Below are 17,354 nucleotides of genomic sequence, written 5' to 3'. Positions count from 1 at the left end.
CCCCCCCCCCCCCCCCCACTTACTTCTACTCTCTCAATCATTAGTCCTGCTTCACAGCCTTTCCCTTTTTTACCTTCACTCACAGTTAATAAGTTTACTTTTGAGCTGTGTTTTGGAAGTCTTTTTCCCCTTTTAACATTTGTCATGACAACATATGACCTGTTATGAAAAGATAAAAGAGCAGTAACAAGGGTTGGTGTGTTGGACAAACAAAGTGGGACTTATTGTTAAAGTCAGATTTTGTCTTCTGTAAGTACATAAACAGCCTTATTGTTTAACGTGAGTATTTCAAATGTTTAGTGTTGTCATAAATATTAATAGATTAGTTGAAAAGTGCAGCTAAAGAAGTGAATCTAATGGTTTGAAGTGAGTATAAAATGCTGATTTATTTATGTATTCTACATGAATTAGTTTGGAAATCTAAACAGACTGGAGAGTGTTGTTGCAAGAGCCCCATAATGTGTAAGGTTTGAGCATCAGGGCCTGTTTTCCATGTGGAGTGGCTTTTTGGAAATGGCATTAATTATATACTTAGTGGGAAATCAGACTTCCCCTGCTTTGCATTGCAGATAAACGTCTGTAATACAGAAAAAAAGCTACAAAAAAGGATAAAATGCTAATAATACAAATAGTCATGATCCACACTGCATATCTGCTTACATGTTTTAAATATTACCCAGTACCAAATAATAAAAGATTATATGCATTTCGATTCGAATGATGCATTCTAAGTGAATTCATTACCGTATAGCTGCATATTCAACACCTTTCTATTGTTAAAGAAGATTCAACTCATATGCTTTACAGTGTTCATTACCACTGGGTCCATGATTTATAAGATGATTACTTCGCTTTCTTGAGAAGCTTGTTCTGGCTTATCCTGTTTGCTACTTACATCAATCACTCATTATCACTGAGACGTTCAGTGCAAAACTTGTAATAGCCGGATGGTTGTGTCAAGGCATCTCCACAACTGCAGCTCTTGTGCAGAACATATCGAAAGTTACCCAAAGGAAGATAACTAGTAACCAGAGGTAGGTTCTTGAGCCATCGGTGCATGTGGTGAGCAGCAACTGTATGTTATAATATTAGCCCAAGTGTCCCCATCCATCTCTAGTTTGGAACTGAAGCCAGCATGGCCCAGCAATGTATGGCTTTAAGTCTTGCCTTCTTCCTCACACTAAACATTATCTTACATAACCTTTCTTATAAGCATGAGATAACTAATTTCAGCTAAATATATGAAAAAATTAATATTTGGACATACAGCAGCAAGATAAGAACTATGACTTTGTAAATTATTAGGAGTCAACATCGAGAAAGGATTATCAGTGAGGGAATTCTGGTCTAGTTGTTCTGATTTAGTAAAAGAGCTAATTTTGCTCAAATGATTAAGTAATTTTGGTTGTGATTTTAAAACCAGTGTTTTCTTTGACATTATGTGAATTGTGCATCACTTACCTGAAGAAAACATGGCATCAGGATGCACTATAGGAAGGAGACACACCAGTGGGGAAAAGTGATGGTTTGGACAAAGCACTTTCCAATTTTGCATCAGTCTCTCAGCTTGGTAATGCTTCCTTCCCCTTTGCAAAAAAGGTTCAAGCCAGTTCTTAGTCCAGTTGAAATGTGCTGGATAAAGAAACCCTAGCCATAGAAATCATACTGCACAACTTCTAGGACTCCAAGAACTGGCTTCTGACAGCCCAGTGCCAGGAATCAAAGTAGCCTTTTCAAGGTTCTTTGGAAGCTTTGTCTCACTCCAGGATGTTTGGCAGCAAAAAGATAGTCCTACTCATAATTAGACTTGTGGTCATAATAATATGTCTGATTAGTGTATGTGAAACAACTTGATGAGAAAAGAAGCTGTTTTCTTGCTTGATTGCCACTCAGGAACATAGGTGTGTATCTTTGCAAAGAAAAGAACAGACATGATAAATGTCAGGTAAGTTGAGATTCAAAGTCAGTCAGAAAGTCAGGCTCATAACCTTGACATTTAGGCCGCTGGTTCTGAGCCCCCCTGAGGCTGTAGAGCAAAACCAGAGATCTGGCTATCTTGTGAGCCATACTACATTAAGAGCTAACCTATTAGTTGTGTTGTTGCTGGCTGTCTCTGAGCGACACACTCCTGCCTAATAAAGTCTGGCGACACACGACCGCTGAGTAAATACAAGGAATCTCACACACATGCACACACAGACATGGAGAAACACAAACAGATGCACATCTCATTCCTTCTCCTCTTCTCTCTGTTGCCGCAGGGATCCAGTTACACCTGCTTGCACATCTTCTAGCAATTAGGAGCAATCTGCTTGAAACCAGTTCACGTTCAAGGACTTCCCCAGTCGTAACAAGAAGACCCCAACATATATAGAGACACACAGATTTTTATGTTGATGTGCCTGAGTAAACCACCTCACAGATTCCTGTTGCTGTGCTTGACCTCTGATGAAGATATCCCGAATGAGTCATCACTTGAATGTTGGTTCTATCACCTTTTACCTCATTTTTTCCTTTGTCATTTGGGTAAATATAAAAGGAGCTATTTGAATCAGTCACACATGATCCAAGTGGAGTGACTGTCCTGATTCCTTCTTTGGTTTTTGATCATTACTTTGCTTCAGTTAAGATGTATTAAGACAGAACAGAAGGTGACCCAAAATATGTCTGGTTTTGTTGCAGTGGGGAAAAGGTGCATGGAGGGATTCAGCAGAAAGCTGTCTTGACTGTGTGGTGATGCTCTGAGCTGGGATTTGTGAGACACCCAGAGCTGGCTTTAGCAGCAGGAAACCCCAAAGCCTGTAAATAATCCACATGTGCAGACTTCACATAAAGACATGCAGTACTTAGCAGTTCCCTTATCACAGCGTGATAGCCCAGGGGACATAAGAGATGCTCCGGCCTCTGTTCACTAATATAGTGTGAAAGTAGATGCAGATAAAACGCCTGTTGTTTATTGAGGAAGTTGTGTTAACATGAGGAAGAGGATGTGAACTTTGAACATCTTTCAACTGTGGAAAATAAAAGAGGATTGCAAATGTCAAGGATGCCAAATTCAAACATTTGTCGATGATAAAACCTTGTCATTCACTAAAAGGTTTATTTTTTAAAAATTTCTTTCTCTGTGCTGGTATATGTTACATGTACAGTGAATAGAATTGTGGTGTCTGTGTCCATGTTTGTGTTTCGGTCAACAGTACAAACAGTGACTTTATGCATACTGTGCAAATATAGAGATGGCTCTATATGCAGTTGAGTTCTTATTTTTATAATTCTACATTTCGAAAAACATAATTTTGGGATCATGACAGGATTATTTAATGATTAGGGTATTTGTAAAACACTATAAAACTTTGCTCAATTGCTACAGACCTCCAAACTTCATGTAGCTTTCAGATTTGCTCAAGAACAGTGTGTTGAGAGCTTCATGGAATTGGTTTCTATGGCCAAGCAGCTCCATCCAAGCCTTCCATCACCAAGTACAATGCAAAGCGTTGGGTGCAGTGGTGTAAATTACACCAGCACTGGACTCTAGAGCAGTGGAGACATGTTCTCTGGAGTGATGAATCACGCTTCTCTGTCTGCCATTTCGATGAATGAATCTGGTTGCCAGGAAAACAATACTACGGTCTGACTGCATTGTGCCAAGTGTGGAGTTTGGTGGAGGGGGGATTATGGTGTGGGGCCACTTAGTTCCAGTAAAAGGAACTCTTAATGATTCAGCATACCAAGACATTTTGGACAATTTCATGCTACCAACTTTGTAGGAACAGTTTGGGGATGGCCCGTTCCTGTTCCAACATGACTGCCCACCAGTGCACAAAGCAAGGTCCATAAAGACATGGATGAGGGAGTTTGGTGTGGAAGAACCTGACTGGCCTGCACAGAGTCCTGACCTCAACCCAAAACAACACCTTTGGGATGAATTAGAGCAGAGACTGAGAGCAAGGCCTTCTCGTCCAGCATCAGTGTCTGACCTCACAAATGTGCTTCTGGAACGATGGTCAAAAATTCCAATAAACTCTCCTAAACCTAGTGGAACGCCTTCCCAGAAGAGTTGAAGCTGTTATAGCTGCAAAGGGTGGGCCAACAACATATTAAACCCTATGGATTAAGAATGTCACTCAAGTTTTTATGTCAGTGAAGGGAGGCGAGTGCAAACCTTTGCCAATATAGTGTATAACAGGCATTGAGTACCTTTCAATGTAAGATCAAAAGTAGACCATTTCCAGAGGCAGAGGAGGAGGAAAGGGGAGCTCTTAAATAGAGGAGTGGGTGTTGTGTAAACATTGTTGGGACACTTCACAATAGGTTGTTTTAGCCCAGCGCTAGGCCTCTCAAAGGTATGTCACCTCCACTGGCCTTTGTAATATACATACTTGACACCAGCATTCCTAACCATGTAACAGCCTCTCAGTGGGCTCATTTAGTGTTTACTAGTGTACCAACAACAACATTTACTCATCTTATTACTTCAGTGTTTAAAATTAGCATTGCTATGAAGCCAACATGTTCAGGGTGCAGATTTTAAGTGCATGATCATTTATTTACTTTTCCTTTCATTTAGTAAAGTTATATTTTTGAAGCTGTTGAAAAAGCTGTTTCTTTTTTTAATAGCAAAATGGCAATAAATGTTTATTGTGCCATGTAGCTGCTTTACTTTAAGCTTTATGTAGTACTTTATTGAAGTTAGAATTGTTCCAAAGCGATTTTTTAATGTTAATACATCATATCTGTGATGACCCTTAAAAACAAAACTTTAAATAGAAGAGCACATTGTTGTAGCTATTGTTTTATTTTATGTAAAATTCTAATAAGTAACTTATTAAAATATGAGTTTGGGGTCTGTATGATTTGGATTTAGAGACACTGTAGTAATTACATAGTTTCATACAGTGCATGTAGCAACAAGCCCTTTTATTGTTTTATTTTTGGAAAAGTGTGTGGAAAGACTTCCCAGAAGTGTATTATTTCATCCATTACTGTCTGAGCTTCCTATCATATCCTGTTGAGTCAACAGTCTTTGTTCAAACACCCTCAGTTGTAAACCCCGATACACAAACACACACTGCACACACATTTCACTGCATGTGTCATCAACTTTAAGGAAAAAAAACCCTAAAGAAAACATTGTTTACTCTTCAGTATACCCGTAATAACCACACCCAGGGCGTAGTGAATGATTTAGTTACTGGTTTTGTTTTCCTCGTGTACAATCGTTTCAGAGTCAGAACCTGGTGATGCCTTGTTAAAGTTTATGATGCTGTTGTACACTGAAATATTAAAAAAATAAACTTTTTTATTATTATCAGAGCAGCAAAAACTAAAACTATTTAATATTATTTTTGTGGAATTGAGGTTTGTTTTTGTTGTTGCATTAAATAAAAAAAGTGTTTCAATGCCAGGAATCAGAGGCAATTTTCACACAATTGTTGTTTTTTATTTCTCTTTTAAAACTGTTTATGTGAGAAGGCAAATTATTCAAGCTTTGTATGACTTTAAGAAACAACCTCCCAGTTTTATAATCAGTTTTATCCCACCTCTAGTGTTTTGTTTTAATTTTCACCCCCCTCCAATTGACAGTTCAGTTAATATTCTGTGTTCATTTTTGTTTTCTTTTCATTTTTTAAATCTTATTTCTTTTAATCAGTTTTTCAGTTGCTTCGGAGTAAAGACTCACTGTTGAAGATGTAAAATGTAAATATTGGTCTCGTGCGTAGGAGTGAATCTTGCTCACTAACTTCTTAGTTTGAGTTTGAAGACTTTCTACATGAGTGTCCTTTGCCTCGAGGGAGTTTCCCCTCCAATTTCAATGCAAAAGACAATTTCACATGCAGAATTCAAAATGTTGGTCATGGAGTGAGATGGGGTACAGGGTCAGAATTTTTTTTGCTTTACAGTTAAGAATGTACCGTAAGTAGTGTGGTCTCTCTGTAGCCTGTAGTCATTTATGTCTCATGATGTCATCTTACAGCCGTGTGTCTGGGAGGCTCAGTTCATCCACCCACACACAGCCCATCATACAGCTGTTGGCTTCAACCCTGTTTCATTTTTCTGTTTTAAACTGTTGCCTGTTTTTGCAGGTATCTGATTTTGTCTGCTCACGCAGCTTTCTGTTTGCTGTTTCCTTGTTCTTACTTTCTCACAGTCCTTTATGGGTTTCACTCACTCTTTCACTCATGTTTTTTTCCTCTTTTGTGCTCTGTGGTTTTTCTCACCAATTTCTTGCAAAATATTCCACTAAATACTTCGCTATTCATTAGACTTCTCCAAACTGAGGCTAGGCTGTCTAAGAGATGAGTTCAGATGCACTCCTGGAACCATTAGTCTGATTGTGAGAGCAATCTTCTGAGGAAAATGGAAAGAATGAGGCCAGTTATTTACCCAGATGGTTTACTGGTGGAGGTGTGAGGCTGGCCAGCTCACTGTGGGAACACAACGCTTGCTTTTCTTGGTATCGCTGGCCGTTTTCAAGACCACAGTGTTTTTTTCGCCCCCAGCTCTCTCCAACTTTGTTTGCTCTGGATGGCATGTTTGATTATTTATCATAAGGGAAAAGGGAGTAGCTGGAGCAATAAACATGTGACTGCACTGTATTATGTTTTCCACTGAGAAGGCCGTGTCCTTTCACAGATATTCAAAGCAGCCATAAAGTCTTTTATTTGCTTTCGAGAGGGGAGATGACTGAGTGTAAGGAGGATCAAAAGCACAGATTATGGTCTTTGACATTTTGTGTTTGCTGTAAGTGCAACTTATCAACAGATAAATATTTCCTCTGGATAGCTGTACCAGAATTTTTTTTTTTTTGCTTTTCTTTGTCTGTGAATTTATTTTAACATCTGTTAATTATTTATGCTCGCCTTAGCTTTATGACTGAATAGGAGAGTATGAAGATTATTATCGCCCGCCACCAGTGGTGAAGTCGACAGTGTTTTTACCTGTTCCTTTACGTGTGTCAATTTGTCTCTAGCATGAACCAGTGGACGAGTATTTATCATACTCTTAGAAAGCAATCACTGTATATACCTCTACAACTGATTACCTTTTGTAGTTAGTCCAATTCAACATGGCCGTCACAGCCAATCAACCTTAGCCAACACAAAAATGACTTTAATTTAGTCCGTTTTACAGATATTGAGCTAAAATTTAGTGTGGTGTTGGCTGAGAATCTTTCCCAACACATTTCAAGAACTAACAGTGCTCATAAGATCTTGCAATATTGTGTGACATTGCAGATAATATTATTTACAAGTTTTGACCAAAACGACAAGAACTTCATAATTTCTCATCATTAAATAATCTCAGTTTATATCTCTGTCAAGAAAGATAAATTGATTAATCTTTATTCCTGTAAGGAATACTAGGTCTTCACTTGTGTTTGGTATCTATCATAAGGCAAGAGGAATATTCCTGTGTGGGGGCACATCAAAATGTTTTTTTTTTTCCGGCAAGTCAACTTGTACCATTGTGTCTAAGAATTTTGAGCACAGTTTGTTTGTTTTTCTCTCTGTCAGGCGCTCCAAGTGGCTCGGCAAATTCTTCTCCATAAGCAGCAGCAACATCAGCAGCAGCCGCCGTCGCAGCAACTGCAGCCTCAACAAAATACGGGCGGCAAATCCCCCAAAGCCAGCGACAAGCAGCAGAGCCTACAGGTACTGTTAATATGTTGTCTTTACTCGATTTTCTCATGTACAATCTATTAACATGTTGTTTTCAGGTGGTTTTGCTTATTTAACTTTGTGGTTACTGAGCTGAAAAAAAATAAAGAAAACGTGCCGCTCTCGGAAGAACAAAATGTGCAAAAAAAAAAGTACAGCATTGGGCAAAGCTCACAAACAAGAAATTAAAATTAGCAGTGCAACATTTGCAGTTATCTGTCTCCTGTGTTATGTGTGAATTAGCAGCTTGCACGCACGTACACACACAGTCGACCCTCTAAATCTAAATCTCGCCAGAATTTGTTAAGCAGAAATGAGCTTTTTACTGTATGTAGTTTAGACTGTCAGAAAAATGAGTCCTGATAAGTTTCTGATCGCTCAAGCTTGTTTGGAAATCACCAACATTAGTTTATAATTTCTGCATAAATTTCTTCACTGGATGTGAGGTTTTAAAGAAGCGTATAGTTTGGATGTGAGACGTGAAAAATGTAGATGAAGAAGAAAAAAAAAGTTTTATTCCTCCAGCTGAGAAAGTGATGCCCAGAAGTGACCTGCTGACCTTTCATCACACACAGACACACACACATTAACAATAGGAGAAGCCATAGAGCCGCTCAAAGATAGTGTGGTTGTTCCAGGTGTTGGGCTTGAAGCAGAGAAAAATCAGAGGTTTAGGAAAGTGCAAAGTGTTATTTAAGGAGGTGGTGTGACAGTTACTCAGAATGCCTCTAGAACAAGGAAACAAGATAGGAAATCATTTTTGAATTTTCATTTCCGCCTGTTTTGTTTTTAATTTGAACAGTTCATTTGAAGTTTATTTTCCTGATGCAAAAATTACCTAAATTTTAGATCAGTTGCCTCTATCTATCTATCTATCTATCTATCTATCTATCTATCTATCTATCTATCTATCTATCTATCTATCTATCTATCTATCTATCTATCTATCTATCTATGTGTGTCTGTGCTTTTTGTTGTTGTTGTTTGTTTGTTTGTTTAAACATGGAGCAGTTGTTTATCTCAGTGTGTGTGTATATATATATATATATATGAGATATTTAATACCCTCACTATCCCATTGGGGTCCCTTTTTAATGAGCTATTGTTGCAGCTAGGTCTAATGTGAGGTTGTGGAAAAGCCTCTTTGTTGTGCAGATGTCTTTGGAATAGCTCCGGAGGATGAAATATGACTGTGATGACCTTTCAGTTGTGTGCATATTTGTCAGGATTCAAATAAGTTGAAAGGATCAAACTAAACAGTTTTCCCAGCCTGCCAGGGAATTGTGCTGCAGAGGTCAACAGAGGGGACCACAACGGCAGATTCCAGAGTACAGCCAGTTGTTGGTACATAGTGAAGTACGAGACCATCTCCTGCAGACAAAGACAAAATTAAAATTCTAATTTATTAATGTATACAGAGAGCTTGGCCAAGCTGTCACTCAGCTATTGAAAAGAGAGTCGGGCCCTTTCCCCCCCCCTGCTTTTCCTCCTCTCCCCTCCTCTGCACGGATCTTGTGTGGAGAGCTCAGACTTGCTTTAGCGTCTAACTAACACTATAAATTGCCTGCTCTCTAATGTTCCAAGTTGCATTTTGCTGCATTGAAACAGCCATAATGAAAAAGCCACAGGTTCAAACAAGTGTTTGTTGATCTCTGAATTACATATTCTGCTAATTAAATACACCACCACCCCTAGAAACAGACACGCAAACCAAATGTTCATACATAAACATTAGTGTCTTCTATGTAAGCATGTATTAGACTTCATTTGTTTTCTGTTGTTTTTTTCTGCTTATGTTTTTTCTCTGGTGGAGAGATTTATGTTGTTTTCATCTCAGAAACACATTTTGTGTCACACCAAAGAGTAACGGTTGGAGTTTCATCTCACTTCCTCCTGGAAGAAGAACAAAGCCCTGCTCTCAGAGGAGCACCGTTCCACACAGAACATCCTCTATCTCCATCATGCAGCCTGGATAATGATTCTCTGTTGAGCTGGACCGGGTCATCAAAAGACATGATCCAACAATTATGAGACTGTAGTAAGCCGACACCTCATAAAAGCACCTGATCTGCGGACGAGGCTTCATTCATCTCTGTGGTCTTCCTATTAGGCACGAGGAGATGTGCGGAAAGACTTTTACTCATTTGGAGATGTGACTCACTTTGCAATTCATTCAAGTCAAAAATAATGAAGCACAGTCTATGTGAAACATCTGGGAAAAAAATGACCTGCAAAAGACTACAAAAAGGGAAAAAAATATGAGTCAAACAAACCTCAGCATCACCTTGATCAGCATTAAATGGCTCTTTGGTTTTATATCTCAAACAGGGGTGCCCCCTCCCTAAGCCCCCGCACCCTTGCACCGCCCACCACTGCCTTTGGATGAGGATGTCTGCGCTGTATACTCAGCAGCTTAGAGGCCTTCTAATCATACTGCAGAAACAAACAGCTGCCATGCAGGCTGGAAAGCAGCTAAACATACTTGACTGGTCAAAAAGCCACTAAATTACATTGACAGAATGACACATGTAATTAAAGGAATCCATGCCGCTTTTACCTTTTTGCGCTTTTCACACCTACAGTGGCACAACGACGAGAGCCAGCTACTCCCACCCCGCTAATTACCATTATCAGTGAAATGGTAGGGTTTGACTCATTAGTTCCATGTGCATTTAATTAGAGGCAGGCTGAAATTGGATTTAACTTATTACTTTTTCATGGATCACTTTCTTGTCATCACTTCAAATTGGATTGCAGCCCCAGGTAACTAATTATGCCAGCCGCAGGATCAGGAGTGGAGAAATAGGTAATTAGGAAGAACACTGTCGGACCCTTGCTGATAGTCCACCAGCAGCAGGGATGGGGGCAGGGGAAGTTACTGCTCGTTTGTGGCGTTGCTCACGAGACTGGCTGGTTAACTACATCTCGTTGCAGGGGATCCTAGGTATGGATCTACCTCCTACCGTGGATTACGTGGCTCTTAGTTGGGCAGTAGATGTTGTGTCAACATGGTGTCGTTGCTGTCAGTGTTATATCCAGATTATGCTTGTTTCTCATCAGGGGTTGTGTGTGACACCGAGTGTTGTGTTCACAACAGGTAAAATGAGAAATACATTGAGTACATTGAATACTTGAGTGTGCTCTGTCAGAGGAGAGCTCCCGTACAGATGTCAAAATACAGCTCTAATGCTCTTGAGATGGGTCGGGGACGTTCATGACACAGTTCAAGTGGATTTGCGTTGAAGGCACCTGCGACAGCCTGACTCGAAAGAAAAGTGGTCGCACAGTGTTTTTGAACATGTTCGAAACTCAAGCGACTCACTGAACCACCGCGAATCTCGCAAAACATTTTGGAGATTCACTCATGAATGCTGTTTGCCAACTAGTCTCAGCCCAGTGAGATACCACCTGAAAGAAGGCTGTTCTTCCTCTACAAAGCAAGTACTTTAATGTGAGGAATAAGACACTAAGGCATTGTCCACACAGAGACACAGGTTTTCCAAAACATTTTTTTTTGTGTTGTTGTTTCTTAAGGAAAAAAATACTGTACTTGCAAATGCAATGTAGTTTCCAAAAATGTATTCATCCACACTAAAACGCTCCAAAAATGACCCAAAATGCAGTATAAGCATTTCAAGATTTTTTCTTTCTGGAACCTGTTTTTTTTTTGTTTGTTTTGTTTTTGTTTTTGTTTTTGTTTTTGTTTTTGTTTTTGTTTTTGTTTTTGTTTTTGTTTTTGTTTTTGTTTTTAATATCATTTTGGGGTTCCTAAAACTCTGTTTTCGTGTTGAAGCAAGAGTGAAAAGATAAAAAAAAATTACATATTCATTAGATGTTACCATGTGGACAGCCCCTAAAACAATCCATTGAGTTTCATCATTTACTGTAAAAATAGGTTGACCTCATAAGAATTCTATTCTCTGATAAATGTGCAAAATATTTAGGGGACTTAAAAGGTATATCTTTTGTCATTCTTCACATGTAGTAATATTATTTCAAACTATTTCAATTCCAAAGCAGACACTTTTTTTCTACACTATCCACAATCCACACATTTTTCTTCACCCTTTGCTCGTCTCTTTTTGTATCCTTTTCTTCTCACTCTGTTTAAAGCCCTGTGTCCATCCTCACAGAGGGCATCTTCAGGTCAAAAGATAATGTCTTTTTAGTTTACAGGATGAAAGTCTTTTAAGTTGGAGATCCTCCCTCCAAAGCCCCCTCCCCCTCCCCCTCCCTCCGTTTGCTCTTCACATCCTTCATTTGTGGTCTGTTGGGGGGAAGCGTGATGTGACACAATCCAGGGGCCAAACCTCTGTCTGACAGGACAGAGAGAAGGCTCTCTTTCTCTCCCTCTCCTACTGTTTTTGCAGCAGGACCATAGCATCGTCCCGACACATGTATACCACAGAGTTCCAATCTGTAAGTCATTAGAGCACTAAAGCCTGTCATCTGGAGCTCAGCCAGGGCTGCAGGCTGATCTGAGGCAGCATTTTGAGGTGTCTCCACAGCCCAGTGGTAACCCAGTGACGAGATGAGGCTAGCCCGTACTAATTTTCCGAATCGTTACCAAAAAATAGACACTTTAATATAATGAAGACCTGACCAAATCAAATGTGTTTCTAATCTAAATTGGATTTTGAATTTCTGCAATTTTTGCTAAATGTAGTTTGTTCCAACTGTTGCATTGTTGTGGCATCCACATTCGTTTAAAGAAAAATAGTTAAACATTTTGGAAAAATCAGTCCTCTTCATCACAAATCATTCATTTTCATAGGTTGGTAGGTGAGAATTCCCCACTCAACATTTAGCGACTGACAGCAGCCTTTTACTTTCATTTGGCAGACCACCTTAAATATGAGGAAACAGCTCAGCTTTCTTTTTCCGAAAGGAACAAAGTCTGACTCTGTGTTGCCTTACATTAACCCTGCACACATATTCACTGTGAAGCTGTCAGAGAAAGCCAGAGATTCCAAAGATTCATTTCTCATCTTATTTCCCGTCTTGTAGCTAAACTAAGCCACACAGCTCTTGCTTTAGATTAAGTGTACATACATTGTACACTATTGTCATTTTTACTTTTTCCTCCTAAATTTACTCATCAGTAATACTTGATTTGAGATTATTTTGCAGTCATTGATACCTTTATCATTACGATTCTCTATCAGTAAGTATTTTTTAAAAATAGCTTAGTTATTTTAAGTGGGGGTCTGCAGAAAAGGTATGAACAATTAATATCTTCCCTGTTGTAAATAGTTGCTTCAGTTAACTCAATTTGAAAAAAATGAGTTTCCAACTGACAGGACTAACAAACATCTTGTCTAGACGTATCTAAGACCAAAAATGAATTGCTGTCATTTTAAAACAGCTATAATCTCCTAATTTTTAGACCAGTTCATGCAAACACTAATATTTTAGCCTTTACTCATAAGGTGCCTTTACGCCAGCTTTACATTCTGTGGTAATGGATGTCCGTGCATCACATCTTAGAGCTATCTTACCTCCTCTCTTCAATCCTTCACAGTAAAAGTTTCAGTAATCTTTGCAATTTGCTTTGCCTTTTCTGGGTTAAGTTGACGTCATTCACTCGATAGTCCACCAGCTATTTTTTTCTGATTCCTCCTCTAGGTGAAAACATTTACACAACTTGCATATAGCGTGGCTCTTCTCCACTTCCATTTTTTTTCTTTAACTTCATAGAAGCCAAATTACTTCCAAACAGTGGCTTTCAATGCAGAAGGTGCCATTTGTATCTCTCAGTCCACCATCTCGTAAAGGTTCCACTGCTGTGTGCACGCCATAAACTGTCTGGGTGCTGCACTTCAGAGTCCCACCTTTTGCATTTCTCACAATGTTATTACCATTAATGTCCGCATCACGAAGCATCGAAAAATAAATTGTAACCCACACCCCTAGCTGGTTGCTATTTGTGTTTGCCAATAACCACAGAATTTGATGGCAATAACTACATAATGTAAAATTGATGTTGATGTGAAGGTTTATAAAATAGAATTGTTATGAATTATGAAATTTTGGAGATTGAAGTTGTTTTAAGATGGTAGCAACTCACTTTCAGAGTTCGTGTTACCTTATTGGTCCCGTTGGCCGTGAAGTATTTCTTCAAACTGAAGTCATTCATAAATCTATCTAGAACTGATAAGATATTAACTGTTTAAAACCCCAATTCAAAATGTCCAAACTACCCCTTTAAGGATAAATCCTTCAGAAAGTCTTCTATAGCAGTCTTTCAAGTGTCTACAACAGTAAAACCTTATAATTCATCAGATGTGTGTGAGCCTCGGAGGCAGTTCAACGCGTTACGTTTCTAAAGTCTCCAGGTGAAGCTGTAATAAAATCACATTCTGATGTCTGCGTTGCTTTGAGGTGATATGATCTGTCAGCTACGATCAGCACAACACCAAAGCTGGATTTCAGGCCATCTCTTCTGCAGCTTGTTTTCCTTGTCATATTGTAAAAATGTATTATGTGTAAGGTATAGATTAAAACCAGGTTTGGGATAATCCTGTCAGAATGAAGTCATCCTTCCCAGTTGCATGTAGTCAAGAGGAGAGGTTGGGGGGCGGCTCTCTCCCAGCCAAGATGATGACTGTCGACTTGACTCCAGTCACGGTGCTGGGAGCCACTTTACTATGTGCAAGACCCTCATTTCATTGGAGGCCTGATGTTTCCCTTCAAGCAGTCAAGCCTCTCAAGCCTTCACCCCACTCAGCCATGTACACAGAATCACACACAGACGCGCTCAAACACACACGTCCCCTAAAATCTGTTGTATCTTCGTGTCATCCTCTGGCACTATATCTTGATGTCAGGCATGTGTTGTTTAGAGTGATTCACACGCCCTTTGCTGAGGGGTGGAAGGATGGATGGATGCACAGTCAGCCATAGCATTAATAAACCCTAACAGCTATGCAAGGTGCAGTCAAGTCAGCATCAGCTCACAAAGCAATTTCTTCTCGAGTGTCACTGCACATTTTTGGCAGCTTGGCAACTCTTGATAGCTATTTTCACTTTTGTTTGGAGGAGAGACGACATTCTTTCTCAGAAAGCAACACAAAACTAAGAAAAAAAAGAGAGTTGTGTGAGAAATTTTCAGATCATTTGATGTTTCTGTTAGGATGTCGTACAGTACATAACCGTGGTGCAAAAACTTTTTATGAATGTACCATACCTTGTGTGTAATTGCAGTAATTGAACAAAATAATGCTGAAGAAAAAAGGAAAGGGTTTCTAAATTTAGTAGTCATCTATGTGGAATATTTTTTGTTGAGTTCCTCTGGTTAGGTTTGGAAACAGGCTAACAAATACAGTCTGCAGAAAAAAGTTACCCACGCAGTTAATCATAGCAGTTAGCAGTGCTGTAGACTTACCAAGCGTCCTTCTTTCAAAAGTTCTAACAAGAGCCACCCACAGACAAACATGTTTCTACTCTGCCCAAATTTGGTCAGTTATTGGAGTAAAACTTGCAAATTTCACATATAAAAGCTATTTATTGAAAATATGATGTTATCAGAAGAACAGCTCTTTTATATTAGCATGAATCTAGCTTCAGATTTAGTGATGAAGGTATTTTTATCCCCACAGCTGCCTCAGAATCACTGTTACTGCTTGTTAAAATACATAGCACTGAGTTGCTTTGTACTAATATAGTTCTCAATTTAAGTCAAAGATGAATCAATTGCCAAACAAGACGAGGTAGAAAATTCCCCCACCTCCCTAAATCAACGTTTGTCAAAGCCAAACGTGTTCTTGTTTTGAGGAAGTGAAACACCACAGCAAAGACGGCGCATGGTGAAACACAAGCCCCGTTATACTCTGGTTGGCATATTACCTCAGGAAATATTTTGCAAATACAAGAGTTCACATGTGCTGACTAAACAATGCGTTCCTGAATGCTGAAATTAAAAGTAAATAACCAAAGTCATGTATAATAGACCAGGAGGAACAGAGTGAGTCAGGCGTGACTTACAGTAACTCCACTCTGCTCCGGGTGATAACCTCATTCACTCTGAATGGGACTTATTCCCAGTATTGCAGAGAGGATTGGGTGGATGTTAAAAGAGGGGTTTGCTGTCTTATCAGGGCACATCAGAACATGGAAATACCCTTTTATTTTACCAGGTTTTGAAACAATATTTTTTTTTTAAAAAAGGTCATTTTAAAACAATTGTACTCGTAAAGGGGGGCGATAAGGCATAATAAAAAAATATATATTTCTGAAACATGTTTAATTTAAAAAATGCCTCTATTTGCTTTGTTATTCTTGACTTTAAAACAGAAACATCCCCATAGGTTTTTTTTTTTCCCTGTTGTTTGATTGAAGCAGGAGATATCACTCCTACTCTATATCAGTGTATGAAACTAAATAAGTCTGTTTTTTATCAGAACTTTACACGTTATATTTTTCTGCAGGTTGGAAATCCCAATTAGTTATTTACTGATTTTTCTTAAAAGCTTTTAAAAATAGCTGTTTCGTTGTAGTTGTTTTTTTTTTATTATTTTAAAAATAGTTAATAAAGTAGCTCATATTGTGGAAATATAGTTGTTTTATGTAGAGCAGGTATTAATAATGTAGGCCCCACACCTGCCCTGCTGACTCCCTCTGCTAATAAACAATCATTTACCTGAACAGGCACACAGAAACAGGTTGTGTTTGTTCTCTCGTGACAAGAGTCCAGGTCACCGGGGCCTTTCAACAAAAGGTATGAGTATAGTTTAGCATTTTTTTCCCCACTTCCTTTCAGTTCTCTCCTCTTGCTGTAGTAGCACTGACGCATTTGCTGGCATGCCGGTGCAGCTTATTCACCGACTCCGCTTGTGTTTTAGGAAGGCTTTGTAATCGGAGCCGAGTCGTTATCTATAGCCGAGCAGAGTACGGCCTGGACCAGACCAGACATTAACTCATACTTTCACTCTAACTCAAGCAGGAAATGGGAGTATTTTATAATGTCATCCACTCTGTCATGAACACAATCGCTCAGCTCTCTCTGTAAACTATCACAAGGGACTCCGGTTCAAGGCTCAAGGATATTGATGTTTCTCTCTGCACAGGAACAAAAAAAAAAAAGAAAAGAAAATCTATACAGTGTGAGTATCACATCAACACATATGTGTAATTATTTTACATGGCGCAGGCACAGAGGCAATGGATTAGAAAGACACTGTGTGAGAGAAGAAGCTTGAACTGTGTGTCTGCTAAATTTATCATGAGGCCTTTGGGAGCTTTGAAATGAGAACAGTGGCCTATTACTGCTAAGAAGGTGTTTTATTGAGAATACGCCGACATGCCACCCCAGGGAGAGTGCCGGGGGAGAAGAGTGTGGCCGTAGCCTAAACCACTTTGTGTGTCTGTGTGTGTGTGTGTGTGTGCTGACTGTAGTTGTATGCACATGCCTTTATGTCAGTGTCTTTTTGTGTGTGTGTGTGTGAGCTGTCCTCAGCATGCCAGATAGAAAATAAAAGCTCTTTTTCTTTGACTTAATTATTCACTATGATATGTATTGGATTTGTCACTTTTGACACTTGAAGCGTCCCAGTCAATAATTTATATAGGTCAGGCCATCTTTACGGAGCTCATTGTTAGTTATTAGCAGATGAGAGCAGTGGCTTGTTGTGCAAGTGCTTTGTTTATTTTACAAGTGTGTTTGCAGACTAGAATGAATCCCAGAAACATTCCTTCATC

At 39.1% G+C, this 17,354-nt stretch overlaps 1 protein-coding gene across 9 annotated transcripts in view; it reads left to right on the top strand.

Moving 5' to 3' along the window:
• Positions 1-17,354, top strand: part of foxp1b (forkhead box P1b) — a 175,265-nt gene that overhangs the window by 113,406 nt on the left and 44,505 nt on the right. For all 9 annotated transcript variants that reach the window (XM_037975527.1, XM_037975526.1, XM_037975524.1 and 6 more), the window contains one exon: positions 7,515-7,652. In XM_037975527.1, the coding sequence (XP_037831455.1) occupies positions 7,515-7,652 (138 nt within the window). The remainder of the gene's footprint in view (positions 1-7,514; positions 7,653-17,354) is intronic.

Source organism: Kryptolebias marmoratus, linkage group LG4 (assembly GCF_001649575.2).
Source record: "Kryptolebias marmoratus isolate JLee-2015 linkage group LG4, ASM164957v2, whole genome shotgun sequence".
NCBI lineage: Eukaryota > Metazoa > Chordata > Actinopteri > Cyprinodontiformes > Rivulidae > Kryptolebias > Kryptolebias marmoratus.
This window is presented reverse-complemented; position numbering and strand designations above follow the sequence as displayed.